General features: G+C 53.2%; 12 protein-coding genes across 12 annotated transcripts; 6 read left to right on the plus strand and 6 right to left on the minus strand.

The window, feature by feature from the left end:
* The first annotated feature begins 70 nt into the window (after window positions 1-70).
* Window positions 71-1430, plus strand: DL89DRAFT_267228 (uncharacterized protein). Its single transcript, XM_040887408.1, has one exon. The coding sequence runs from the start codon at window positions 96-98 to the stop codon at window positions 1410-1412; it is 1317 nt and encodes a 438-aa protein (XP_040743630.1). The 5' UTR covers window positions 71-95; the 3' UTR covers window positions 1413-1430.
* Window positions 1431-1891: 461 nt separating this feature from the next.
* On the plus strand, window positions 1892-3349 carry DL89DRAFT_292675 (uncharacterized protein; the record flags this gene model as incomplete). Its single annotated transcript, XM_040890331.1, has 1 exon — window positions 1892-3349. The coding sequence occupies one exon, from the start codon at window positions 1892-1894 to the stop codon at window positions 3347-3349; it is 1458 nt and encodes a 485-aa protein (XP_040743631.1).
* A 145-nt stretch (window positions 3350-3494) lies between these two features.
* On the plus strand, window positions 3495-5168 carry DL89DRAFT_150551 (uncharacterized protein). The gene has a single exon (XM_040883526.1). The coding sequence runs from the start codon at window positions 3640-3642 to the stop codon at window positions 5086-5088; it is 1449 nt and encodes a 482-aa protein (XP_040743632.1). The 5' UTR covers window positions 3495-3639; the 3' UTR covers window positions 5089-5168.
* Window positions 5101-6276, minus strand: DL89DRAFT_223048 (2-amino-3-ketobutyrate coenzyme A ligase; the record flags this gene model as incomplete). Its single annotated transcript, XM_040884619.1, has 1 exon — window positions 5101-6276. The coding sequence occupies one exon, from the start codon at window positions 6274-6276 to the stop codon at window positions 5101-5103; it is 1176 nt and encodes a 391-aa protein (XP_040743633.1).
* Window positions 6277-6895: 619 nt separating this feature from the next.
* Window positions 6896-8707, plus strand: DL89DRAFT_267231 (NAD(P)-binding protein). Its single transcript, XM_040887409.1, has 2 exons — window positions 6896-7523; window positions 7629-8707. Exons 1-2 carry the CDS (start codon window positions 7360-7362, stop codon window positions 8554-8556), a joined length of 1092 nt encoding a protein of 363 aa, XP_040743634.1. The 5' UTR covers window positions 6896-7359; the 3' UTR covers window positions 8557-8707.
* A 236-nt stretch (window positions 8708-8943) lies between these two features.
* DL89DRAFT_267232 (uncharacterized protein) lies at window positions 8944-10483 on the plus strand. Its single transcript, XM_040887410.1, has one exon. It carries the CDS (start codon window positions 9010-9012, stop codon window positions 10474-10476), a length of 1467 nt encoding a protein of 488 aa, XP_040743635.1. The 5' UTR covers window positions 8944-9009; the 3' UTR covers window positions 10477-10483.
* Window positions 10484-10968: 485 nt separating this feature from the next.
* Window positions 10969-13248, plus strand: DL89DRAFT_267233 (uncharacterized protein). The gene has a single exon (XM_040887411.1). It carries the CDS (start codon window positions 11400-11402, stop codon window positions 13092-13094), a length of 1695 nt encoding a protein of 564 aa, XP_040743636.1. The 5' UTR covers window positions 10969-11399; the 3' UTR covers window positions 13095-13248.
* Window positions 13249-13585: 337 nt separating this feature from the next.
* On the minus strand, window positions 13586-15415 carry DL89DRAFT_234812 (uncharacterized protein). Its single transcript, XM_040884952.1, has one exon. The coding sequence runs from the start codon at window positions 15312-15314 to the stop codon at window positions 13671-13673; it is 1644 nt and encodes a 547-aa protein (XP_040743637.1). The 5' UTR covers window positions 15315-15415; the 3' UTR covers window positions 13586-13670.
* A 1390-nt stretch (window positions 15416-16805) lies between these two features.
* On the minus strand, window positions 16806-18464 carry DL89DRAFT_267236 (beta-hexosaminidase-like protein). The gene has a single exon (XM_040887412.1). It carries the CDS (start codon window positions 18442-18444, stop codon window positions 16810-16812), a length of 1635 nt encoding a protein of 544 aa, XP_040743638.1. The 5' UTR covers window positions 18445-18464; the 3' UTR covers window positions 16806-16809.
* A 1384-nt stretch (window positions 18465-19848) lies between these two features.
* DL89DRAFT_267238 (uncharacterized protein) lies at window positions 19849-21613 on the minus strand. Its single transcript, XM_040887413.1, has one exon. It carries the CDS (start codon window positions 21512-21514, stop codon window positions 19880-19882), a length of 1635 nt encoding a protein of 544 aa, XP_040743639.1. The 5' UTR covers window positions 21515-21613; the 3' UTR covers window positions 19849-19879.
* Window positions 21614-22776: 1163 nt separating this feature from the next.
* On the minus strand, window positions 22777-24664 carry DL89DRAFT_267239 (uncharacterized protein). The gene has a single exon (XM_040887414.1). The coding sequence runs from the start codon at window positions 24488-24490 to the stop codon at window positions 22856-22858; it is 1635 nt and encodes a 544-aa protein (XP_040743640.1). The 5' UTR covers window positions 24491-24664; the 3' UTR covers window positions 22777-22855.
* Window positions 24665-26351: 1687 nt separating this feature from the next.
* Window positions 26352-27671, minus strand: DL89DRAFT_223104 (glycoside hydrolase family 20 protein; the record flags this gene model as incomplete). Its single annotated transcript, XM_040884623.1, has 1 exon — window positions 26352-27671. The coding sequence occupies one exon, from the start codon at window positions 27669-27671 to the stop codon at window positions 26352-26354; it is 1320 nt and encodes a 439-aa protein (XP_040743641.1).
* Window positions 27672-27758: the final 87 nt, after the last annotated feature.

Here is a 27758-nt window from a genome sequence, read left to right on the forward strand (position 1 = left end):
TCGTTTTGAACATCCGTAACTCCCTGGACGCACCGACATCACTGCATGCGCACGGCATATTCCAAAACAATACAAACTATTACGATGGCGTCGGTATGGTCACCGAGTGTGGCATTGCACCTGGTTCCACCTTTACATACGAGATTGTGCTTAGCCAGTCCGGCACATACTGGATCCACGGACACACACTAGAGCAAAGCAACGAGGGGCTGCGCACACCACTGGTTGTACATGACCCAAATGAACGCTACAAGTACGACGGCGAGTTTCTGTTTGCGGTTGAGGAGTGGGCGACACAGACTATTGACGACTCTATGGCCGTCATGACTGCGCCCAACAGGGCAACTTTGCCGGTGGATCAGTCAATGCGTCTTTTGGTGAACGGAGAGAACGGAGCGAAATTGAAACCGATGAACTTTGTTCCAGGAAAGACGTATCGGATTCGGCTTGTCGCTATGATGGGCATGCCACTGGTCGACTTCTTCATTGACAACCACGATATTGAAGTTATAGAGGTGGACGGTGTGCTGACAAAGCCAAAGAAAGTCAATGTCGTCCGACTTGCCTCTGGTCAGCGCTACTCCGTTCTGGTGAGAGCTAAGAACGCGACGGATACAAATTACTCGTATCACTTCAACATGATTCAGTCCTACATCCCCCTGAAATCTGGCTTCAGACCAATGGTGGGGAATGGCACGGTTGTGTATTCGGATAGGGTGCCTCTAGACGACTCGCCAGTGCTGGTACCTGACCGCTCGCTCTACTTCAACGCTACATTCGGCTTTACAGCGCAAAATGCTAGCTTCGAGTCGTTCAACCTTGCACCATTCCAGACGCCACTTGTTCCCACTATTCTGACCGCTATGACAATGGGTGATATGGTGCTGAATCCAATCGTGTATGGGTCACAGAGCAGCGCCTACGTGCTCAAGCACCTGGAAGTCATCGAGGTACTCGTGTGGAGTCAGACGTTTCTGCCGCACCCAATCCATTTGCATGGCCACAAATTCCAGATTGTTGAGCGGGGGCTGGTAGCCGATACTACTGGAGCCAGTCGCCGCCAGATTCCGCCTGGAGGACAGCCAATTTCTAGAGACACAGTGCAGGTCGAGTCGGGCGAGTATGTAAAACTGCGGTTCCGTGCGGATAACCCCGGTGTGTGGCTTATGCATTGCCATTTCCCGTGGCATGCGAGGGCTGGAATGGATATGGTGTTTGTTGAGGCACCAGATTTGATGCAGAAGCAGCTGAAGATACCTGATTCTGTTCGAGAGCAGTGCCGGCTGCAGGGTATCAAGACAGAAGGCAATGCGGGCGGCAACATGTCGTATAATTTTGGAGCAGCACCAATCGGCCCGTTTATACTTCCGGAGCCTGTGTCATATGCAACAGACGGAGACTTTATACAGTAAAACATTTTTCTGTGTCGAATCAACACTACATATCCACATCTCGTCATGTACGAATATTTCCATCATATCACGCCACCCGCGAAACCGCATGCCCGTAATTTCGTGATTGACGAGTTTCTTCTGCTTGTTGCGCGCCTGCTGCGATAGTCCATGACGTCGACATGTCAGCTGAATCAGGTGGCGGCAAGTCAGGGGCTAACGAGACCCCCACTGCAGCCTGCACAATGGAGGTATCATCGAGCCTCTGGTGGAGTGGACAAATGACCGCGCATTGGAGATACATCCGGGCAGCTCTTCCTTTTTTCGCTCTTTCTACTCTTCAGCACTATCGCCTTTTCTAAACCCCCACATTTCACCAACACAACAGCGTGAAAACACCCAGCCGGCCTTCATTCCACATCTCTCTCATACAGCCACTTCCTGACTGCAGCATACTTTTCTGCTATTTCCAAAGCTGTCAATCTGCCTGTATGTCCAAAATGGATACACTTGGAAATAGCATTCAGACTGAGACGATTCAGCTGGGACCTATTGACGCGCAGTTTACGTCGCTGACTGCCCCGCTTGTGTTCATATATGGCAACTCCGACAGCTCTGCAGAATTCATGCCCACCGACAAACTGAAGCACAGCCTTTATGTTACACTGCAGCGGTTCCCTGTGCTCGTCGGTCACTTGAAGGAGAAGCAGTACGGCCTGGACGAGATCATAATTGACAAGGATGACTTGAATCTGCCGACATTCGAAGAGTCTGCCAGCGATGTCCACTATGATGACATAAAAACTAACAATTTTCACTGGACGTCGTGGCCGCCAGAACGGCCAAATGCAATGTCGCTGGTGACCCATCATGATGTCAGCAGCAAAGCAAGGCTGCTCCAGATCCATATCTCCCGGCTTCGTGACAACTCTGGCGTGATACTCTCGGTCAGCATACTCCATAGCATCATGGATGGGCACGGGTTCTTTGCGTTTATGAATGTCTGGTCCCGTACCTGTAGATTAGGCGATAGCACTTCGCCAGTGGCGTACCTGCTCAATCGCAGTGTCATTGCTGACAGTCTTCCAGCAGACCGCAAGCCTATCGACAAGGCAGTTTTCGACATTTTTTCGGCATTCAATCCTGTAGCTGAGCTGCTAGCATGGGTTTCGCATCGGACACGCAGCTGGGTGCTGAAAAAGGGGGTTGAGGCAGCGGACGGCGAGGCGCATTTCTTCCGCATTCCTGGCGATGCGCTAGACAGACTGCGGAGTGCTGTCAGGCAGCATGTGCCTCAACACACGCGCATTTCTAATAACGACCTGTTGGTATCGCTCATTTGCCACACTATCGCGTGTGCACAAAAGGAGGTCTCGGATATCAACTCCCAGGGCGCGGTGGCTGGAGCCATTTCATCAATGTGGGAATTTATGGTGGGCAAAAAGCCCAGGCATTTCGGGTCATTTGTTGTGTGCGATATACGATGCCGTGTTGGCATTCTTGACAAGAACTACATGGGGAATGCGGTCGTAGCGCCTATTGCGCAGATGCCTCTGGACAGGCTCTCTGAGCAAATCACTGTCGAATCTCTGGCTCACGGTGCCCGCTGCGTCCGGTCTGCAGTTGATAATATCGATGGTCAGTATGTGCGCGGATACTTGGATGCATATGAGAAACACCCGACCGCGTTTGCCCGGTCGATGGTTGCATCGGGTGCTGACCGCAACTTGCTGTCGATCACCAATGTTACGCGATTCAATGTGTACGACAGTGATTTTGGATATGGCCAGCCAGCGTGGGTGTGTCCACCACCGATTTTTGCGCCAGGGGTCGCGGTGCTTCTTCCCAGTGCCGAGTCAACCACGGATGTCGTTGCATATGTGATTGCTGAGAAGCCAGTCATGGAACGCATGCTCGAGAACCGGTTCTGGATGGATGTAGTGGAGGTCATCAACTAAATATCTAAACACGCTGCATGGTCTTTACGTTGCTTGTTTTGTGTACACCCTGTTCCATGGTTCCTCGCCGAAATCGGTATTGCTTTGGCAATCTGTTGCTCCTTGGCGGGGATTTTGCATTATGCATTGTGTGGAGCTTTTGTTAATTAGCGATCGGCACGACAACTGTATTGCTTGTTGGGAAGTGTCGAAGAGAATACCTGTGGACAAGTGTGCTTCTGAGAGGTCCGTGTTGAGGTTTCCTTATCTTGGTGGCACCTTTAGAGCATTCTTACAGCATTCTTACAGCAATGGAGGCCCTTCATGAGACTATCCAGAACCAAACAATCCAGCTATCGAGTCTTGATGCACAGTCGACGTCAATTGCGATCTCTTACGTGTTCATCTACGAGAACACAAAGAAATCCAAAGACTTCATGCACACAGAGAGGCTTGCTGACAGCTTGTATGTAGCACTGGAGCGGTTTCCGGTGTTTCTCGGACATCTTGTTGAGAAGCAATACGGGCTAGACCAAGTCGTCGTGGACAGAGATAATCTAAACTCGCCAATGTTTGAAGAGTCGTCCAGCAATGTGTGCTATGGAGACATAAGGATGGCCAACTTCCACTGGTCTTCATGGAAGGCATGTCTGCCTCGCAGCCTGTCGCTGGTTGTCACGCCCGACGACAGCGGCTCGGTCAAGCTCCTGCAGGTGCATATAGCTCGACTTGGCAACAATTCAGGCGTCGTTATGGCAGTCAGCACACTGCACAGCCTGGTGGACGGATACGGATTCTTCCGGTTCATCAATGACTGGGCACGCACTTGCGCCATGGGGTCGGATGCACCCCTGGTCAGCTACTCGTCTGACCGCAATATCATCGAACAAAACTTGCCAAAGCTGGGCAAGCCAATCGGCCCGGTGTCGCTCAGGATGTACGCAAAGTTCAATGCAGTGGCTGAGTGGATGGCGTGGACATCCAATGCGACGCGCGGGTGGATGATCAAGAGGGGCATTGAAGCAGCAGATGGCGAAGGGCATTTCTTCAAGGTCACCGGTGAGTCGCTCGACAGACTGCGCGACAGCGTCAAGCAGGTGGTGGAGGGCCGTGTCTCCGACAACGACCTCCTGGCGTCGCTTGCCAGCCATGCCATAGCCAAGGGCCAGAAGGACGTCGAAAGTTCCGCAGGCAAGGGCATTCTAGGCACAATCTCCTCTGCACTGAGCACACTGGTCGGCCAGGTGCCTGGCAATCTGCGTGCAAACGTGGTCTGTGATGCCCGCCACCGCATCGGCATTGCCGACAAGAACTTTATTGGCAACGGCCTGATTTCGCCGGTGGCCGAGATTCCGCTCGACAAGCTCGAGGTGGCCATGACGGACCGTGATCTGGCGGAGATCACCAGGGTGATTAGGTCGCTGGTTGACAATGCCGATGGGGAGTATGTGCGCGGGTACCTGGATGTGTGGAAGCAGCACCCGACAGCGTTCGCGAGGGCGCTGGTTGCGCTGGGATCGGACAACCGGTTCATCTCGATTACTAATCAGACGCGGTTTGGAGCCTATGACGCGGACTTTGGCAGCGGGCGGCCGACATGGGCATGTCCGGCGCCCACGCTGGTGCCAAACATCGTTTTCATTCTCTCCAGCCCCGACTCGCACAGGGACGCGATAGTGTACATCACTGCCGACAAGCCGGTGATGCAGAACATTCTGAAGAACAGCTACTGGATGGACATTGCAGAGCTGATAAACTGAGACAAATAAAGCCTAGCTGATGACCTTGAGCTCGCGGCCAACCTCAATGAAAGCATCGACAGCGTGGTTGACCTGGTCGACGGAATGGGCGGCGGAGATCTGCACGCGGATGCGCGCCCTGTCCTTGGGCACCACCGGATACGAGAACCCAATGACATAGATGCCGCGCTTCAGCAGCCGGTCAGCCATGTCCGACGCCAGCCGCGCGTCGCCCAGCATCACAGGGATGATCGCGTGGTCCTTGCCCGCCAGCGTGAAGCCAGCCGCCGACATGCGGTCGCGGAACAGCTTGGCGTTGCCCCAGAGCTGGTCAAGCAGGGGCGTGCGCGTGGCCGGATTGTCCACCAGGTCAATCGCAGCCCTGGCAGCACCCACCACCGACGGCGCCAGCGTGTTGGAGAACAGGTACGGCCGCGACGTATTGCGCAGCGCCGACACCAGCAGCTGGTGTCCGGTGGTGTAGCCGCCCGAGGCGCCGCCCAGCGCCTTGCCCAGCGTCGAGTTGACCAGGTGGATGCGGTCCACCACATCCCAGTACTCGCCGGTTCCGCGGCCGGTCTTGCCCAGGAAGCCTGTTGCATGGGCATCGTCGACAAACAGGACCGCGTCGTACTTTTCCACCACATCGCAGATCTCGCGCAGCGGGGCAATCACGCCGTCCATGGAGAACACGCCGTCGGTGGCCACCATCTTGACCTGGCACCCGGCCTCCTGTGCCTTCTGCAGCTGCCGCTCGAGGTCCTGCACGTCGCCGTTGGCGTACCGGAACCGCTTGGCCTTGCAGAGCCTGACTCCATCGATGATCGATGCGTGGTTCAGCGAGTCGCTGATGATCGCGTCGTTCTCGGTCAGCAGGGACTCGAACACCCCGGCATTGGCGTCAAAGCACGATGCATACAGGATCGTGTCGCGGGTGCCCGAGCCGTTGCCGTAAAAGTCCGAAATCTGCTGCTCCAGGTCCTTGTGGATCGACTGCGTGCCGCAGATGAACCGCACGGAGCTCAGCCCGTTGCCCCACTGGTGCAGGAACTCGTCCGCCTTCTGGACCACTGCGGGGTGGTCTGCCAGGCCCAGGTAGTTGTTGGCGCAGAAATTCAGCACGCTGCCCGACCCGGATGCCACCTGGATGCTGGAGCTCTGCGGAGTCGTGATCACCCGCTCTGTCTTGAACGTGCCCGCCTTGCGCATGCCGTCAAGCGACTGCGTGATGCGCTCCTCAAAGGCCGCCGGCAGAGCTGCGCGCTTGGTCGAGTAGCAGCGGGAAGTGTGCTGGAGGGCCGCCTTTAGCATGGTATAGAAATGGTTTCGGTTTTGGATGGAGAGAAAAAGCAGTTCGGAGAGGGAGTTTTGTTTGCAAGAGAAAAAAAAAAGCTGGCTCAGGGACGCTCACCTACTGCTCATATCCTGAACCTCCGCCGGGAATGGGCCTCCCCCATCTTTTGTCCGGATAAAAGAATGCTGCTGTTGCGGAACAGGGAATGTGGCAGACCGGGAGCCAGTGTTTTGCTAAACAACGTGTTTATTTTTTTGGGCGTGAGAAGCTTTCGCCCCTTTTAGAATTTTATAAAAGTGGCCCACGCTTTAGCGCTCGTCTGCCATAGCTGCCTGCCTGCAAAGGCAAAGCGCTAGTGCTGCCATTACAGGCAGGCTGGACCTGTGCCCCGAGCGAACAAAAAATCTTTTTCCCACCACCGCCGCTGTCGGAATTTCCCACCTGTATTTCAAAGAACCGCTTCTATCGGGTCGCTCTTTTTTTTTTTTATAAAACAGCTGGCCTTCCCGCCCTGGTTTCATCTCGCGCCAAATTGTTTTTTATCTTTTTCGAAAACTGCCCCTTCTGTTCCTGAGTGACTCACGTCGGCCAAATACCCCTTTACCGCGTCATATTTCCTTGGATCAGGTTTGTATCGCGCTGCAACAATCCCGGTCAATCTGCGCACTGGGGCTTCCACTTACTATAAGGAGAATTTTCTGCAAAAGCCTACTGGAACCTCACCATATTCGACGAATCAGCAGTGGCGCTGGGGCCAGAAAGACGATGCCCGCGCATTTACTAATGCATACGGAATCGCGGGTGAAACAGCTGCTTTGAATTTTTTATCGCTGTGGCCTGGCGGGTGGAAAAAAATGTAGCTGACAAACAATTTCCCCTCCGGTGCTGGAGTCTATAAAAGGCCCCAGCGCCTGGCATCGCCCTCTTCTGCCCTCTTACTGAACGCAATCTACACCTCCCCTTAGCAACTTTTCCCTTCCAGCCCACGCCCCCTCAAAATGCTTATTCCGACAGCTACATTACGCGCCATGCCGCGGATTGCCCAGCTCTCACGCCTTGCTCCCATCACTGTACGGCGCACCTACGCTACGTCCCGCCCGCCCCGTGTCCTGGTCACCGGCAGCCTCGGTCAGCTGGGCTCATCAATGGTCAACACGCTCAGGTAAGCTGCTATTTTTTGCCTTGCAGATCCCATTCTGCCCCCCACATTCCCCTGTGCATGCTACGTACATGAGCAAGCTAAAACGTGCATGCGCTATTCCTGTAGGGCAAAGTTTGGCCGCGATAACGTCGTCGCCTCCGACATCAAGAAGCCGACTGACGTGCAGCGCAACAGCGGACCCTTTGTGTACGCCGACGTGCTGAACTACAAGTCTCTGGACAAGCTCGTAGTCGACTACGGCATCGACTGGGTGGTGCATTTCTCGGCCGTTCTCTCGGCCGTCGGCGAGCGCAACCCGGCGCTCGGCCTGGACGTCAACATCAACGGCTTCCAGAATGTCCTGGAGGTCGCCAAAAACCACAGGCTGCGGCTGCTGTCGCCCAGCACCATGGGGGCATTTGGCCCGACCACGCCCAAGGACAACACACCGGATTTCACGATCATGCGGCCCAACACCATCTACGGCATCACCAAGGTACACATGGAGCTGCTCGGCGAGTACTATAATGAAAAGTTTGGTGTGGACTTCCGCAGCCTGCGCTACCCGGGCATCATTTCCGCCGACACGCCGCCCGGCGGTGGCACGACCGACTATGCCGTTGATATTTTCCACGCGGCGCTGAAGGACAACAGCTATACGTGTTTCCTCAAGGACGACGCCATGCTGCCGATGATGTACATTGACGACTGTATCCGCGGTACCATGCAGCTTCTGGAGGCCCCCGAGGAGTCGCTGACGCAGCGTGTCTACAACGTCAACGCCTGCGCCTTCACGCCGGCTCAGATTGCCGACGAAATCCGCAAGCAGTTCTCGTCCGAATTCAAGATGGACTACCATCCTGACTTCCGCCAGCAGATTGCCGAGACCTGGCCGCATTCGATGGAGGATAATGCCGCGCGCCGCGATTGGGCATGGAACCCGCAGTACGAAACCTCCGATATTGTTGCCGTGATGCTCAAGAAGCTCGCCCCTGTATACCAGAACCACCAGGTCGTGTCGCAGATGGCCGCTGAAACCGCCGTGGCACAGTAAGATTTACTAATAGATAGTGTATTTTTTCTCTTCAGGGGCATTCCTACCGAGATGTGATGATATCATGCCTGTGTCTTCTTTATCTGCTTACCCACCACGGGCGCAACCATTTTCCTCTAAGCTTTCTTTAAATACCAACACGATTTTGTGGCATATATGTTTCAGCTGTCCTAACCTCGGGACAATGCGCGGGCCAGCATATTCTGCCAAAAACAACAAAACGGCGTGCTATTGTTGGTTACTGCCTGCAATGTTGTGCGAATTTTCGCTGATATTATACGTGGCTTGGGCTGTCAAACGACACAAAACAAGACAGCAGCTACGTACATATCGAACATTTACCAACCTCTTTCCCCTGCCGACTAGTCGCAAGCACCCAATTTTAACATACGCCCCTTCTACACTCACATGCAAATGCTATATATGAAGACAATCACTTTGACTGCATTGGCAATGGCCGCCACCACGGTAGCCGCTGGCGAAATCCCTGATTCATGTGTATCCTACACTGACTATTCTTCCACACCCCATGGCACCGGCGCCATTCCAGCAATGCGGCCACCGCCCGAATGCCGCACCTTCACTAGCGCAGTGATAGAGCATGTGATCAACGACACCGTCGGGCGAATCCGCGACCCCGTCTGGAAGCAGCTGTTCACGAATGTGTTCCCAAACACCCTGGACACGACGGTCGCGTGGCAGAGCACCAACGGCACCGCGTACAGCTTCCTGATCACCGGCGACATCACCGCACAGTGGCTACGGGACAGCGCCAACCAGGTGCTGCCCTACCTGCCGTACGCTACCCAGGACACGAACATCGCGAGGCTGGTCTTGGGTCTGGTCAATCTGCAGGCGGAGGAACTGGTGGAGGATGTATATGGGAACGCATTCCAGCCGCCACAATTCTCGGTCGTGAAGCCTACGCCCAACGGGATTGCTATCGACTTGGAGGTCTTCCCAATGTTCAATAATGAAACTGTGTTTGAGGCTAAATTCGAGATTGACTCGTGGGCGTCGTTTCTGCAGATTTCGACGCAGTACTGGCGTGCGACCAAAGATACCTCCTTCATCAACCGTGCGTCATGGGTAGCCGCTGTGCAGAAGATTCTGCGGGCTGCCAGGCTCCTGCAGGCGCCTACGGTTTTGGGTGGCCGCAGACTATCACCGTTGACTGTCGCATATAAGCGCAATACAGATACTGCCACCGAGACACAGTTTGGCGGTGGTCGTGGGAACCCTGTCAGGTATACGGGCATGGTGAGCACGCTGTTCCGCCCATCCGACGACGCAACCATATTCCCGTTCCTCGTGCCCGCCAACGCATTCCTGTCTGTGGAGCTTGCCAATCTCTCTGAGATGCTTCGTACACTGAATATATATTCAGATCAGGCACAAGCTGCGGAGCAGCTCTCTGACGAGATCCGTAAGGGCATCTTTGAATACGGCACATTGGTGCATCCAAAACACGGCAGGGTGTTTGCATACGAGACCGATGGATACGGGTCGGCACTGATTATGGATGATGCTAACGGGCCCTCGCTCCTCTCGCTTCCGTATCTAGGGTTTGTGGATGCACAGGACCCGATTTACGCCAATACACGTCGCCTGATACTGTCTATTGATAATCCGTGGTATTTTGCCGGCAGTTATATCCGCGGAATCGGCAGCCCGCATACCGGATTTCTGCGCGTGTGGCCGATGGCTGTGGCTATGCAGGCGATGACTTCGAGCGATGCTGCTGAGGTGAAAGACTGCTTGGAGACTCTGAAATCGTCAACAACGGGGCTTGGGTTAATGCACGAGTCCGTAAACGTGGATGACGAGAAGGACTATACAAGGTCGTGGTTTGCATGGTGCAATTCATTGGTTGGGCAGCTCGTAGTGGATGTCATGCACCGCTTTCCAGGTATCATTTAATGTCATGTAATTCTGTTGATCAAGGTTTCGTCAAGTTAATTGTTTAAACAAAAGAAAGCGCAGCAGCCATGTGATGGGCATAAGCCATGTACATAGAGGCAGGTATCCGTTCCATGGAAGAAGGTCACCACGGGCGCAGGGAAACAGGTCATCTTGCTGCGGTCTCCAGGGCGGCGCATTTCCGGTGTCAATCAAGAAAACAGACAGCCACAGGGCCACACAGCCGTGTTCCCACCTCACATCTGTTGCGAAAACACCCGGGGTTTTTCAAAAGAAAGTTCTTGCATCGAAAAATGATCGCTTCCAATAGAAGTACTCTTCCTCGTGTCTTCTGTTTAGAAACATCAATGTCCGCAACTGTTGGGGGAAGTGCCGGCCACTATACGCTTTCAAGCAAACCCCGGCGTTGCAAGGAGCTCTTGGCGCTGTGAACACATGAGGAGGAGGATGTAGTGATTCCAGCTCCGTCATCTTCTTGGTGCCTCATCATCCACAAAACCAGCTACCCGTGAAGAGAGATAGTTTGAAAAGCAGCGATGGAGAGCGGGAGAAATCAGCGGGCACCTAGATGCATTAGAGAACTAACGGATTCTGTTGGGAACGGAGGGGTGCTGATTTCTTAACGGCTTTTCGGCAAAACAAAAAGAAAAAAATAAGGTGAAAGTGGAGCTGGCTGTGCACCAACCCTTGGGAGTTGCGAGTGAGCCCACCAGGTTTTTAAGATTTAAACCCCTTTGGCCTGCACTCTTGTTTTCGTTGCTCGCCCCCTCTTTTTCCACCTGTCGGATTTCCTACACTTGAAATGCCCCTCTAAAGAGGCAAAAAGTATTTTCTAAGCCTTCTTTTTTACTACCCTATATTTTCTTGTCGCAATTCCGATACTGTTACTCAGCGAACGTGCTTCAGGTACAGAGCATAACCAAATGAGATTTTCAGACTCTGAACCTACAACGCCAGCCAGGTGGCCAAATGGCGCCTCAGAAGGGGACCAGGCTTTCGCTGACCCTATGCTGTTCGAGCAAACTTCTGCAGCAGGCGCCTTTTCGCACACAGCTCAAGCCAGTGGCAGTACGAGTCTTTCAACTCCCCTGCTAGCACCATACTCCGAGCAAACAACCACAGCGGCGCTTTTGTCTGGTGGCTCCAGCACCTCTCCTTTCCTCCACACCCTGCCTCACCAGCAGCCGTCCCTCAACTGCATCTCACCAGCCGACCTCCTTCTGTCTATCAGTGCAGCCACATCTGCCCCAGGCTCCACCAACCCGCAAGTGTACAGCGTGCCTTCAATCTCAGTATCCACTTCTGACGAACTCCAGGCGAGTGCTGGAGACTTGGTGCCCTACACGAGCGCTGGGATACAAGCCCCACACGGCTCCGAGGCCATGGTGCCTTTGAACATGTTCAGCAACCTCCTGTACTTGAACGAGTTGCCGGGTAGCCAGGACGCTAGCTCGCAGGCTATTGCAAACGACCTGTTTGCAAACAACGGCGTCCTGACCGCCATGTCTTGGGAGCAGCCAAGCCCGGTGCAACCAGCCACTGCCAGTCCCCACGAGCTCAGCGTGACAGGCGACGAATCCAATTTCGCCGAGCTGAACATTCAGACAGACGTTGCAGACTCACAATTATCCGACCAATTTGGCTGGCTGCAGCGTGGCACTATCCCTCTTTTGACGCCGCAGGTTGGTCAAGCTACAGGACACCTCTACCCTCGCATCAATATACCACATAGCCCTCGCAGCCTGCCGTCGCTCTCGCCTGCGCTGACTGACACCCACATATCGCCCTCGCCAGGCCTCCTTTCGCCCATGGCCGCTAGCACAGCGGCCGCTCATTATCACCTACCGAGAGAAAATGCCGGACACACAGCTGTGCCTGTTGCAGACACCATACGTGCGGACAATCGCATTCTCTTGAGCCGCGCTGCAGGCATTCTCCAGGCCGTGCGGCCAACTCAGAGCGGCCAGCTAGAAACACAGACGCTGGATCCCCAGGCCCTGACTGCCGGCTCCCTTTCTGTGGCCTGGAACGCAGATCTGAGCGTACCAAGCTCGCCGCTCTTTGGTGGCACGCCTGCGACTCATGGGTCACCCCTTTTTGCGCTGGCCCCGGCAGCAACAACCAACGCCCAGAGCATCCAACTGCTGGGGGCGGGATTCAGCGACGCCCTAATCGATTCCCAAGCCAGCTTTGAGGATAATACAGGCAGGACTGTCACTGGCCAGCCTATTCGACCCACTTTGCTTAGAGAGGATGGCCGAAGGAACCTGGTAGCACGCGACGAGGGGGCTGACAACACCCCTTACAGCGACGGTCAGCAGAGCAGCTCTCGCCACATGACGACGCCGAAACAGCGCAAGGCTTATTACAAGTGGATTATCGCGAATATCCACCACCCGTATCCAGAGGATCACATCAACAGCGAGCTGAATATCGACAACCAGAGAACGAGCCAATTCAGGTACTGGTTTGCCAACACCCGTAGACGTCAGATGATGTTAATTAGCGGCAACCGCTACAGCGGTGTCTGGGGTATCAGACCTGCCTTTGAGCGTGCCTGTCGTCGGGTCGGTATCAGGATCCCAGAACACATTAAGCGTGTGCCGAATGACCTGTGAACAGCTGCGATGGCGCTGCATATCCCTTACCTATATTCTTAGCTACCATTATCTCTTCTGTTCATTCCCTCCTCTTCTCTCTGTGCATTGCCTATAATTTTATTAGCTTTCTCTCCTGTTCCTTTTGTCAACAGAATATTTGTTTGTTGCCGCATAAAGGATGTTGGCAGATGCTGCTGCAGTGCGTATAGTAAAAATGTATATGGTACTTTGAGGGCCAAAAAAGAGTATGTCAGTGAACAAGGTGAGCTAGGCGATGTCAAGGGTGGGAAGCGGTCATCAACGTCATCCCTGGCGCTCTCACCCGGAAACTGTTGGTTGAAGACAGAAAGAGTAGCTGTCAAAAGGCATGTTTTCCGTATTGCTCATGCTTGTTTGGCAATCCTTTCTATGCATCTAATTTTTTAGGGATGCAAGTGGACTGAAACAATACCAGCAAGGAAACCAATACCTATTCAGATTATAGGAACGAGGCTAGTTGATGACGTAGCAAGACGGGCATGTCTGAAGCAATATTCATTTGCAAGTATCAGTGGGACTAAAATTATCGTATAAACGAATACGCTAGATGCGTTCCTAATCAAGCATAGGGAGGTTGCAGTGGCCAGGGTTACGGACACACCACAGGGGCTGCATGGGCTCAGCAGCAATACCACGGCCAACCATGCGGAAGCGCTGCTCATGCAGGCGCGCCGCGACCTGACCAGGAGTGCGCACATGGCCATTGGCATCCTTCTTGCCAGACCAGGTGGTCTCGGCGACAGCAGCAGCACGCGGCCACAGGCGACCGTCAAGCACAATCTCGTCGCTCTGCTCAGCCCACAGCAGGGCTTCACCACCAAGAACAAGCTTCTGCTGCGCCGGGTCAGTGATGTTAGCCAACGGGTCGAAGCTATACATCTTCATCCAGGTCTTGAACGGGTCACACCACGAGTTACCAGCGGACCAGTTCGACAGCCAGGCACCGTGTCCGCAGTCGAGGTAGTAGTAGTTAGCAGGCGACGCAACCGAGCGGTAGCCCTTGGCAACCGTCTTGGGAATCGACTGCTCGTCGATCCAGGTCTGCACAATCGTATCCTTAGGCGGCTCGTATTTCGTGTGGAACAGTGTCTCCTCCCAGGTGTAAGCAGTGCGGTTCAGCGATCCAAGGTATTCGTGGACCTTCGAGTACCAGCTAGCCAGGAGTGTCTCGACGTCCTCACCAGGGTGTGCAGCCAGGTACTTCTGGACATCGGGATCCTCTTTCCAGCACTTGCGGTTGACCTCATCACCACCAATGTGGAAGACATTGTCAGTGAAGAGCCCTGTGTACTCCTTGACCAGCTTGTTGGTGAACTCGATAGTCTCAGGCTTGGCGATGTTGAGCTGGCCACTAGGAGGCTCAGCAGCATACTGATCCCAGTTGGGCTGGATATCCATGCACGACATCAGGTCCGGGCGCGCCTTTCCGACGATGTAGGTGTGGCCTGGCACATCAAACTCAGGAATAACACGAATACCACGGCCCTTGGCATACTGGATGAGATCCCTAACCTCAGCATGCGAGTAGGTCTCCTTTGCACTGTAAGCACCATTCTTCTGAAGGTCAGGGAAGGTCTTGGACTCAACAGGCCACGACTGAGCGTCAACGATGTGCCAGTGCAGCACGTTCATCTTGTTGTATGACATGGCATCAATGGTGCGCTTGAGAGTGCTGACTGGAAGGTAGTTGCGCGATGTATCGATCTGCAGACCACGGTGAGGGAAGAAAGGAGAATCCTCAATGTGGATAGGGGTGTTGCGAATGGCCTTTCCGTTGCCGTTGGCAACAAAGAGCTGGGAGAGAGTCTCAAGACCACGCAGAGCACCGTACGGCGTCTTTGCCTTCAGGGTAGCCTCGCCGCTGACAGGAACATCAAGGGTATAAGACTCATCGGTATCGAGGTTCAAAGTCTCATCAGTGCTCTCGACAGACAGAGACACGCCACCAAAGGAGCCGTTGGTCTTGACCTGCGTCACGTTCCAGGTGACCGGGCTCTGGAAGCTCTCCTTGTTGATCAGGTCCTGGTAACGCTGGATGGCGTTGCTGACAATGGATCCAACATTGCCCGAAGGCTTGATGTTAACCCACCAGACCTCGCTGTTGGACGAGCCCTCCTTCAGCGTACGCGGGATAGGCCAGACACCGAGGACGGATGGGATGGCGGCGAGAAGGCCGATAGCAGAAGCAGTAATCTTCATGGAAAATGGAGCGGAATAGATATTAAGAGGGACGGAGTGTAGAACACTGGGTAGAAGCAGAGGAAGAACAGAATTAGACGGAAAGATTCGAAGCAAGGAAGTTTGGTAGTGAGGACCGTGAAAAGGGCCGTATTAGCGGAGCCTTTATATAAGATTCTCCCCGGCGAATACCGAATATGCCCCTGCTACTTCTGAAGTCCAGTCAAACATGCCACCGGTTGATCCAGCTACCATGTGGGAGAAGCGGCATTTGCTCAACGCTCAGGCCTGCATGCCACCGCCCCGAACACTACATCACCTTTCAATTATTCCAAACAAATGTTCCTTTGTCAGAAGCATCCTGACCCGGCGAACGCCAATGCAGCATGTCTTGGATTCCCATGCCACCAAATGTCCGCATTAGGACCGAGACACACTTCCAGCATGTCACAACAGACATGTAATACTTTGTAATATCACTCTTTGTGTGAAGCTGTTCTCGGGCTGTTTCATGGCAGCAGCTGCGGCAGTTTACCGCAGCATATATTTGCGTATTGACATAGTGCTCCGCTTGGTCATGCCAAGAACATGCTGCATTTTTTTTTGGAATTCACAGAAAACAACGGCTGACAGCTACACACCTCTCCTGCACGAGTGCATACATGCAGATCTATATTCCCAATAAAGGAGTCTCAGGAATTTCCGCAACCGCATGCAAGCACTTTTGGCTGCCGTTCTGACAGATTGCTATTGGTCTAAGCACAGCACGCACACATCGCCTCAAAAGACAGCTATTTTGCAGACAAATAGACGGCCTCACGTAAATTAACCCCCCTTGACACGAGCATACACAGCGATACAAAAGTAGCTGAGCCACCAGTCGTAGCTCATAGGCTATATGGTGTTCATATCATGCTCAGGAGTGGCACACATGTCCCTGGTGCATGGCTGTCACAATCCTGCCTGAAACCCCTTTTTGACAAATGTTACACACATAATCAGCTCCGCATTTGCAACCCGCGATGTTGGCCCAGTGTGCATAAATGCAAGAAAATTACTACATCATGTGTTCTGGGGTACTGTCCGATTCAGAAAGCCGGCTTTTGGCAAGGATTTAAGACGATTCAGATGATATGCTTGGCTGATGCCCGCCTAAAATAGAAATCACAGACGGCGATCTAAATATTCAACTTGGATCTTTCACCGCACTGGCTTCTTTACTCGGGGAAACTAGTTTCTTTGGCTCCAGCTCCACTCTTCGTATGGGCAGATACCAGTTTAGTACGGAAACTGAGCTCCATGGATCACATATGTATGGCGGATGAACACGAATGGCTGTGCCAGAGTTACGCGAACCACTTCCAAGCAGTGTTATGGTAGCAACCGCGGATTTGCAACTTGTAGCAATCGTGATTGCCTAAATAGCTGGAATCGGCAAAGGAGTTGATGTATAGGGTTCACAAATTGTCTTTGGTCATACATAAAGGTTAGAGACATCGTGCTAGGCTGGATTTGTTTAGGGTAGGTTGCAGTGGCCCGGGTTACGGACACACCAGACAGGCTGCATGGGCCCGGCAGAAATGCCACGGTCAACCATGCGGAAGCGCTGCTCATGCAGGCGCGATGCGACCTCCTCAGTAGTGCGCACACGGCCAGTGGCATCCTTCTTGCCAGACCAGGTGGTCTCGGCCATGGCTGCGGCACGCGGCCACAGGCGATTGTCGAGCACAGTCTCGTCACTCTGCTCAGCCCACAGCTGGACCTCACCACCAAGAACAAGCTTCTGCTGCGCCGGGTCAGTGATGCCGGTGAGCGGATCGAAGCTGTAGATCTTCATCCAGGTCTTGAACGGATCACACCACGAGTTACCTGCAACCCAGTTCGACAGCCAGGCACCGTGTCCGCAGTCGAGGTAGTAGTAGCTGGCAGGCGATGCAACCGAGCGGTAGCCCTTGGAAACCGTCTTGGGAATCGACTGCTCGTCGATCCAGGTCTGCACAATCGTGTCCTTAGGCGGCTCGTATGTGCTGTGGAACAGTGTCTCCTCCCAGGTGTAGGCAGTGCGGTTCAGCGATCCAAGGTATTCGTGGACCTTCGAGTACCAGCTAGCCAGGAGTGTCTCGACGTCCTCACCAGGGTGTGCAGCCAGGTACTTCTGGACATCGGGATCCTCTTTCCAGCACTTGCGGTTGACCTCGTCACCACCAAGGTGGAAGACGTTGTCAGTGAAGAGCCCTGTGTACTCCTTGACCAGCTTGTTGGTGAACTCGATAGTCTCAGGCTTGGCGATGTTGAGCTGGCCACTAGGAGGCTCAGCAGCATACTGATCCCAGTTTGGCTGCATGTTCATGCACGACATCAGGTCCGGGCGCGCCTTGCCGACAATGTAGGTGTGGCCTGGCACATCAAACTCAGGAATGATGCGGACACCACGGCCCTTGGCATACTGGATGAGATCCCTAACCTCAGCATGCGAGTAGGTCTCCTTTGCACTGTAAGCACCATTCTTCTGAAGGTCAGGGAAGGTCTTGGACTCAACAGGCCACGACTGAGAATCAACAATGTGCCAGTGGAGCACATTCAGCTTGTTGTATGACATGGCATCAATGGTGCGCTTGAGGGCGCTGATAGGGAGGTAGTTACGAGCGGTGTCAAGCTGAATACCACGGTGAGGGAAGAAAGGAGAATCCTCAATGTGGATAGGAGTGTTGCGGATTGCCTTAGATGCTCCGTTGGTAACAACGAGCTGGGAGAGAGTCTCAAGACCACGCAGAGCACCGTACGGCGTCTTTGCCTTCAGGGTAGCCTCGCCGCTGACAGGGACATCGAGGGTATAGGACTCATCGGTATCGAGGTTCAGAGTCTCATCAGTGCTCTCGACAGACAGAGACACGCCACCAAAGGAGCCGTTGGTCTTGACCTGCGTCACGTTCCAGGTGACCGGGCTCTGGAAGCTCTCCTTGTTGATCAGGTCCTGGTAACGCTGGATGGCGTTGCTGACAATGGATCCAACATTGCCCGAAGGCTTGATGTTAACCCACCAGACCTCACTGTTGGACGAGCCCTCCTTCAGCGTACGCGGGATAGGCCAGACACCGAGGACAGATGGGATGGCGGCGAGAAGGCCGATAGCAGAAGCGGTGATCTTCATTGAGGTAGTAAGTAGGATTAGTATTAAAAGGTTATGTGAACACGGCACTAGCTTGGGTGTAAAGAAGAGGTGGGGTTAGAAGCGAGAGGAGGGTATCAAGGCGAGTGTTGATGATGATGAGAGATGTGTAAATGGGTTTGGCAAAAGAGCCTTTATATAGCATTTCGTCTACAGGGTGCAAAATTGATATCCCTTTGCACGATTCCATAGAATCTACTGTAAATTTGTATGAAGCCATGCCTGAAATGCGTTTCCGCCTTTGCATTCTCATATGTATGCTGCTACCTTTTCTCTGGCCATGAAATTCAGCGTGAATATTCCTTAGAATATACTTCAATGAGCGGCTTATGGCCCGACCAATGCATATGCAGAATATTTGGCGATAAGAGCACCAGTAGTGAGAGATCCGCTTGGAGGCTCTTGGTGATCTAACAGAATTGTTTTGGCTGGAAGCAAGTGCAATGTGGTCTGCCTTCACCACAGCCGGCACCAAATAGGCCGAAAAGCGGTTTCCATAGAAATACGTGCGGCGTCTTTTGAGAATTCCTATAAGGGATATGGCCGTACTCCTTTTCAGTACAAGTGTATGTTGATCAACTCTAGTAATTACGGATGGTCTAGAATGTCTGGAACTGAAGGCCAGCACATGTTGACCGGGCCTTCTATGATTGACAATAAGCACAAGTGGTGAGAACCCCGGCAAAAGTGGCCGACATTACAATCCAAGAACGCAGAGTAGAAAGATATCCATAACGCACTACCTCTACAAGTGTAGCTGAATGAGCATGCTATGTAGCTAAGGATTTCCTAGCCTATGTATATGAGCTGCTCATTACATACCCGCTGTCGCCTTCCTTAATCATGTTGGACCGCTGTGGCCTGGACTGGTACATATCCCGCGTCTCTTGATTGCCATTACTTGCCTCCAATGTGCAAGGCTTGAGGTTGGCTTGACATGCATGACCTTCTAGAAAATCGATAAACAATGCAGGCGGAGGATGCACATGCACATAAAAGGATTCTTCTGGCAATAATTTAAAGAAGCCCGAGTTCTATTCCTTGAAGAGTATTCTTACGGAAGGTGCGCGGCGACAATCCCAGAAAATCTGGTCCTCGTGTATCCACTGTGGTTTTACTCCGAGAACACATGAGCATTGGCTCCAAAAAAATTCGTGGCCGTGTCATTCTGTATGCGAGTACTTCCCTGCTTAACTTGCTGCCTTATTAGCACACATGGTGTTGTCCGTAGGCATGTACTGGGGATGTAGGTGCAATACGCAAAAATGAAAAAAAAAAACAACACGACAGTCGAAGAGACAGCGCAGCTAGATTGCCTGATGGATTTGGGAATGGGAAGTCACTGAGTATATTGCGTGAAGCTATAAACTTTTGGTCCGAATAGGGTTTCCAAGACATCACGCTGGAATCTACTTGTTTAGGGCAGGTTGCAGTGGCCCGGGTTACGGACACACCAGACAGGCTGCATTGGCTCAGCAGAAATGCCACGCCCAACCAGGCGGAAGCGCTGCTCATGCAGGCGCGACGCAACCTCCTCGGTGGTGCGCACATGGCCAGTGGCATCCTTCTTACCAGACCAGGTGGTCTCGGCCATGGCTGCAGCACGCGGCCACAGGCGACTGTCGAGCACAGTCTCGTCACTCTGCTCAGCCCACAGCAGGGCTTCACCACCAAGAACAAGCTTCTGCTGCGCCGGGTCAGTGATGTTAGCCAACGGGTCGAAGCTGTAGATCTTCATCCAGGTCTTGAACGGGTCACACCACGAGTTACCTGCAGCCCAGTTCGACAGCCAGGCACCGTGTCCGCAGTCGAGGTAGTAGTAGTTAGCAGGCGACGCAACCGAGCGGTAGCCCTTGGCAACCGTCTTGGGAATCGACTGCTCGTCGATCCAGGTCTGCACAATCGTGTCCTTAGGCGGCTCGTATGTGCTGTGGAACAGTGTCTCCTCCCAGGTGTAAGCAGTACGGTTCAGCGATCCAAGGTATTCGTGGACCTTCGAGTACCAGCTAGCCAGGAGCGACTCGACGTCCTCACCAGGGTGTGCAGCCAGGTACTTCTGGACATCGGGATCCTCTTTCCAGCACTTGCGGTTGACCTCGTCACCACCAAGGTGGAAGACATTGTCAGTGAAGAGCCCTGTGTACTCCTTGACCAGCTTGTTGGTGAACTCGATAGTCTCAGGCTTGGCGATGTTGAGCTGGCCACTAGGAGGCTCAGCAGCATACTGATCCCAGTTGGGCTGGATATCCATGCACGACATCAGGTCCGGGCGCGCCTTGCCGACAATGTAGGTGTGGCCTGGCACATCAAACTCAGGAATGATGCGGACACCACGCTCCTTGGCATATTGGATGAGATCCCTAACCTCAGCATGCGAGTAGGTCTCCTTTGCACTGTAAGCACCATTCTTCTGAAGGTCAGGGAAGGTCTTGGACTCAATGGGCCACGACTGAGCGTCAACGATGTGCCAGTGAAGCACGTTCATCTTGTTGTATGACATGGCATCAATGGTGCGCTTGAGAGTGCTGACTGGAAGGTAGTTGCGCGATGTATCGATCTGCAGACCACGGTGAGGGAAGAAAGGAGAATCCTCAATGTGGATAGGAGTGTTGCGGATTGCCTTAGATGCTCCGTTGGTAACAACGAGCTGGGAGAGAGTCTCAAGACCACGCAGAGCACCGTACGGCGTCTTTGCCTTCAGGGTAGCCTGACCGCTGACAGGAACATCGAGGGTATAGGACTCATCGGTATCGAGGTTCAGAGTCTCATCAGTGCTTTCAACAGATACAGACACGCCACCAAAGGAGCCGCTAGTGGATACTTGGGTAACATCCCAGGTGACCGGGCTCTGGAAGCTCTCCTTGTTGATCAGGTCTTGATAGCGCACAATTGCATTATCGACAATCGGACCGACGGTGCCTGAGGGCTTGATGTCAACCCACCAGACCTCGCTGTTGGATGAACCCTCCTTCAGCGTACGCGGGATAGGCCAGACACCGAGGACAGACGGGATAGCGGCGAGAAGGCCGATAGCAGAAGCGGTGATCTTCATTGAGGTAGTAAGTATGATTAAGAAGAAAAGTGTGTGTTGAGCACTTGCAAGAGGAAGTAGAGGCGGAAATAGAATAGGACGTGGCTAGCAATGTAAAACAAGGAAGAGCAGTGGTGAGGATTGTGGAGGATGCTGCTCTTGTAGAGCCCTTTTATACGAAGATTTCGGCCCCAGAAAGCATAATGGACATTGCCTCCTTGATTATAATGTCGCCGTGTTGCTCTGTAGAATTCTTCATAGTAAAGAAGGTATGGTCCAATGGGCATAGCTGCAGCATGCCTCATATTCACCATTGCAGAGGTGGATCACTTTGTAGTTCGCTCCCCTTGGTCGATGCAGATTGCTGTCGACCGGAACAATATGAGCAGCAGCTGATATCCGCTGCTATTGCCATGAAACGGCCCGAAGATCGGATTCTCGCGAAGACCATGCTGCGTGGTGCACGGATTATTGGAATGGCATGACAACAGATCATTATGCCCTCTTGTGCCTTTGTGGAGATCAACGTCTACATTTCCAGAGGCACTGAAAGGCCTGCAGCTGCATATAAATGAGCCGATGCATTGCATACCATTGATAGAATGGCCGCACATGGCTGGTTATGTTCCGCCAGTCCAACCAGAATAGCACAGTCAAGAGTATGTTGATGGCCTACATATCGTTCTCCTGGAGTTGTGCCATATGACGTCACCAACGTGGCATTTGCGTTTAGATATGGCATAAGCTATATATACTAAGCATGCAACGGCCATGTGTCGTCCTACATCTGCTCACGTAAGGCCACCCAGTCTTGCTCAATCCCAGTTTGATAAATGGTTTTTGCGGTGATTTATACGCTGGGTCTGCGGGGATTGAGGTTGGCCCAGCGTGCATGATGCGTCAGTAAATCCTGCCTTCATGTGGTCTGGGGCTACATAAGGTTTGCAGAACATTCTTTCTGGCATAGCAGTGTGGATGCTCATGGCAACTTGCTTGGATATGCACCTACTCTTCAGCGTCAATTGAAAAGGCAATCCATTTTCAACACTCGGCCTTTTTTTCAGCCGCCATGTCTTTACTCGGAGACGGCAATAAAAATGGCCTTGCTGTGGATTATCCACTGCAGAAATACACTTGAACTGCACTCTGCTTTACATATCAAATTCCTGGGTTGTATATGGCTTCGTGCAAGCACACGGAAAGCCACGGAGCGATTACCATTCTCTATGCTCCTTCAAAATGAATGCACTTGTTGATATCAATGGGGTTTATCGATGAAGCAATCGCTTGATACAGAAAAAGTATATTTAGATAATCTGAGGATTGGGCTATTGAGAGATAGCAGCGCCAGTATGCACCCGTCTAAGAGAGGTTGCACTGGCCCGGGTGGCGAGCACACCACAGCGGCTGCATAGGCTCGGCGTTGATGCCACGGCCAACCATACGGTAGCGCTGGGCATGCAGACGCGAAGCAACCTCGCCAGTGGTACGAACATGGCCATCCGCACCAGCCTTGCCAGACCAGGTGGTTTCGGCGACAGCTGCGGCACGGGGCCAAATACGGGGATCAATGGCATGCTCGTCAGTTTGCTCAGACCAGATAGCAGCTTCGCTACCAAGCACCAACTTCTGCTGCGCCGGGTCGGTGATGTTGGCCAGAATATCGTAGTTGTAGACGTGCATCCAGGTCTTGAACGGATCGCACCATGAGTTGCCGTCCCAGTTCGTCAGCCAGGCACCGTGGCCGCAGTCCAAGTACATGTACGAATAGATGGATGAAACAGCACGGTAGCCCCTGGCAACAGTGTTTGCAACCGAAGTCGGGTCAATCCAGGTCTGAACAATTGTGTCCTTGGGGGCATTGAACGGGTGGTGGAACAGGGTTTCCTCCCAGGTGAATGCAGTCTTCTTCAGATCCTTGCCAACATAGTCGTGCAGTTTGCCATACCAGTCGAGCAGCAGGCTCTCAACAGTTGCGTTCTTGTTGACGGCCAGGTACTTCTGAACATCAGGATCAGCCTCCCAGCAGTGCATGTTGACCTCATCACCGCCCACATGGATAACACTGTCAGGGAACAGAGCAGCGTACTCCTTATAGATATTCTTGGCAAACTCAATCGACCCCTCCTTGGCGATGTTGAGCTGGCCACTGGGCGGCTCAGCAGCGAACTTGTCCCACCCAGGCTGAACGTTCAGGCACGACATGATCTCCGGGTGCGATTGACCAACAATGTAGGTGTGGCCCGGAACATCGAACTCGGGAATGATACGGATACCGCGGTTCTTGGCATACTGGATTAGGTCTTTGACGTCTCCATACGAGTACTGCATGCTGGAAGCGTAGGCACCCTTCTGAGCCAGTTCGGGGTAGGTCTTTGACTCAATCGGCCATGAGTGCGCGTCCACGACGTGCCAGTGGAACACGTTCATCTTGTTGTACGACATGGCATCAAGAGTGCGCTTGATAGACTCAATCGAGTAGTAGTTGCGCGACGTGTCAAACAGCAGGCCGCGGTGAGGGAATGCTGGCGAATCCTCAATATGGATAGGGGTGTTACGAATTGCCTTACCATTGCCGTTGGCAACAACCAGCTGCGAGAGAGTCTCAAGACCGCGCAGAGCACCGTACGGCGTCTTTGTCTTCAGGGTAGCCTGGCCACTGACAGGGATATCGAGAGTGTACGACTCATCGGTGCCAAGATCTAGGGTCTCGCTGCTGTTCTCAACAGAGACCACCAGACCGCCAAAACTGCCGCTGGTCTTGACACTACCCTTGTTCCAGTCTTCAGGAGCCGTGAAGCTCTCCTTGTTGATGAGGTCAGAGTAGCGGTTAACAGCGTCACGCACAACGCCGCCAACGTTGCCCTGGACAGAGATGGACATATAGGTGACTTGGCTGTTGGAAGTGCCCTCCTTGAACGTGCGGGGGATAGGCCAGACAGCAAGCGCAGCGGGAATGGCGGCAAGAAGGCTGATGACAGATGCAGTGATCTTCATGGCTAAGTGGAGATTGTTCTTTGCGGAATAAATATTAAGAAGGCAGTGGTTCAGCCGATATAGCAGTGCAAGTATGAAACAAAAGACGTAGCGTCAGACAAGCTGGATAGTGTTGAAAAGCTGAGGTAGGGGAATTAAAGGGCAGGTGTGGTGCTGAGGAAAGCAATGTCGCTCCATGGGGACGGCCAGATGCTTTATATAGTGGAATAATGAGAAGGCAATTGCGTGTGGAATGCAGACGGACTCGGTGGCTGGCAGCAGAGGGCCTCACCAGCGAAGCACCATGTTTGCTTGCTGCTTCCGTCGACAAATGTGTGCCGGTGGGCCATGCAGCAAAAACAATAATCCAAATTCCATTCCCATGTAGCCTGCGCGGCCTGGTATTCACACCACGGCAGTGCGATCGGCCCCTTTTCTGCCACATTATTCCTGCTGTGAGCCAGGGTTCGTAGGCACTCGGTTCATGCTACCCAGCAGTAAGAGAGTGTTTTTCGGAAGCAACAGCGGAAAGCAGTTTTCTCGCCAGTTCTCACTTCTTGCCAGTCAGAGATGGGGCGAATCCCCTTTAGCAATGCTGCGAAACCTGTATTCTTCGGCAGATGCATTCATAATGTCCTCACCGGACAAACACAAACACGGAGGGCACATGCCGGGACACTCCAGAGCCTGCACCTTGCTTGCAGCCACTGGCTCTTGGCACCCAGTGTCCATTCTACAGACGCCTGCAATGGCGTGTGGTGTGTCGATCACACCCAGCTTTCATGCCATTCTTGCAAGCTGCCAGGGCAAATGGCTTGACAGGCCATTTCTTATCCATGCTTTACCCCTGGTTAATTCGACGCCAGCGAAAATGCTCAGCCAAATAGAGGTCGAGTATGCTTTATTTAGTGCCAGTTCATCGACAACAACTCTAATCCCAGCACTGTTGGTTGGCATGCTTATTTTTTCTTTTTCAGAATTGCTGCAAACACTAGTGCTGGACTACACGTGTGGTAGGTTCCTGCCAGCATCGCTACCTGGGGGATTTCCACCTTGTGATGTTGTGGAAAACCAGGCTTCTCTTCCTGCCTGGCATGCCTTGCGGTTTCCATCTGGTCCGAGTAGACGATGTAGCAGCTTTATCCAAGAAAAGGCTGAAAAGGAAGAGATTGCCAGCTGAGTGACAATCCCCACTCTTCCCCACCAGCTGCTGTCACGTGCTGCAGCTCGTCTGTTTGTCACCAAACTGCGCTGTCGCTATATCGCGGCACAGAAAAAGCGCATGGAGCAGGTCATCCATCACAGTGGCCATGAACGCAGGAAGACCCGTGCTGTTTGGGGTAGGTCGGTGGAGGTCGGCCATTTTGCGCGGGGCAATCTAAACAATAAGCAGCAAATGGGTGGGCTCCAGTCTGTATTGCTCCCTCGCATTTGGCCGTTGTTGCAAGCCAAGGCGACATGACATGGTTGTGATATTATATCCAAGTGCCAGCCATTTCTATATGTATGAATGCAGTCTAAGGAACAAGGCTGCCAGGCACCCCTTCTGGTATTCGTCGTCCTGAGAAGGGCACGGGGGGCGGCTTCTAATGACAGCCTACTTGATGTTCCTATATTGCCATTGCTCCTTGCGCATGCCCCAGCTAGCCGAGATGTCATATCTGGACTGGAATGCGGAGAGGTGCCCAGAGACCAAGCTTTCACTAGTGCTTGCTGCTTGCCACACGCTCTAGTGTCAGAGGGGGTATCCAGTAAAGCGACCCATCTTTGTTCAACTTGTTTTACATCCGGGATTTTTATGCTGTGAACGGATGGTATAGCTGCTTGGTACTGAGTTTAGAAGAAAATTAGATAATTAAAACGAAAGGACGTGAGAAGCCATTTAAGCGGGAACCGCTGCCTTGTCAGCATCGGGGAAGTTGCAGTGACCTGGGTTGCGAGCGCACCACAGGGGCTGCATGGGCTCAGCGCCAATACCGCGGCCAACCATGCGGAAGCGCTGCTCATGCAGGCGCGACGCGACCTCCTCGGTGGTGCGCACACGGCCAGTGGCATCCTTCTTGCCAGACCAAGCAGTTTCGGCCATGGCAGCGGCACGCGGCCACAGGTACTTGTCGATCGTGATCTCATCGCTCTGCTCCGACCACATTGCGACCTCAGCACCAGTGACAAGTTTTTGCTGTGCCGGGTCAGTGATGTTAGCCAACGGGTCGAAGCTGTAGATCTTCATCCAGGTCTTGAACGGGTCACACCACGAGTTACCTGCAGCCCAGTTCGACAGCCAGGCACCGTGTCCGCAGTCGAGGTAGTAGTAGTTAGCAGGCGACGCAATCGAGCGGTAGCCCTTGGCAACCGTCTTGGGAATCGACTGCTCGTCGATCCAGGTCTGCACAATCGTGTCCATGGGGGGCGTGTAGTTGGAATGGAACAGTGTCTCCTCCCAAGTGAAGGCAGTGCGGTTCAGCGATCCAAGGTAGTCGTGGACCTGTGCATACCATTTGACAAGCAGTGATTCGACGTCCTCACCAGGGTGTGCAGCCAGGTACTTCTGGACATCGGGATCCTCGTTCCAGCACTTGCGGTTTACCTCGTCACCGCCAAGGTGGAAGACATTGTCAGTGAAAAGCTCGGTGTACTCCTTGAACAGCTTGTTGGTGAACTCGACAGTCTCAGGCTTGGCGATGTTGAGCTGGCCACTAGGAGGCTCAGCAGCATACTGATCCCAGTTTGGCTGCATGTTCATGCACGACATCAGCTCAGGGAATACCTCACCAACAATGTAGGTGTGGCCTGGCACATCAAACTCAGGAATGACACGAATACCACGCTCCTTGGCATACTGAATGATGCGCTTTACGTCAGCGTAAGAGTAAGTCATATCCGCAGCGTAGGCACCCTTCTTTTGCAGCTCAGGGAAGGTCTTGGACTCAACAGGCCACGACTGAGCATCGACGATGTGCCAGTGGAAGACATTCATCTTGTTGTACGACATGGCATCGAGAGTGCGCAGAATCGACTCGACTGAGTAAAAGTTGCGCGACGTATCGAATAGGATACCGCGGTGCGGGAAGAAAGGCCTATCTTCGATATGCAGCGGCGTCTTCTGGATCGCCCGAGATTGGCCGTTAGCCACGACAAGCTGCGAGAACGTCTCAAGACCGCGCAGGGCGCCGAACGGCGTCTTGGCCTTCAGGCTGGCCATACCATCGGTCGGGATATCGAGCGTGTATGATTCGTCAGTTTCGAGGCTGAGAGTGTCGTCAGTGTCCTCAACTGACACCTGGAGACC

The sequence above is a fragment of the Linderina pennispora genome, assembly GCF_002104995.1.
Source record: "Linderina pennispora strain ATCC 12442 chromosome Unknown DL89scaffold_6, whole genome shotgun sequence".
Classification (NCBI taxonomy): Eukaryota; Fungi; Kickxellomycota; class Kickxellomycetes; order Kickxellales; family Kickxellaceae; genus Linderina; species Linderina pennispora.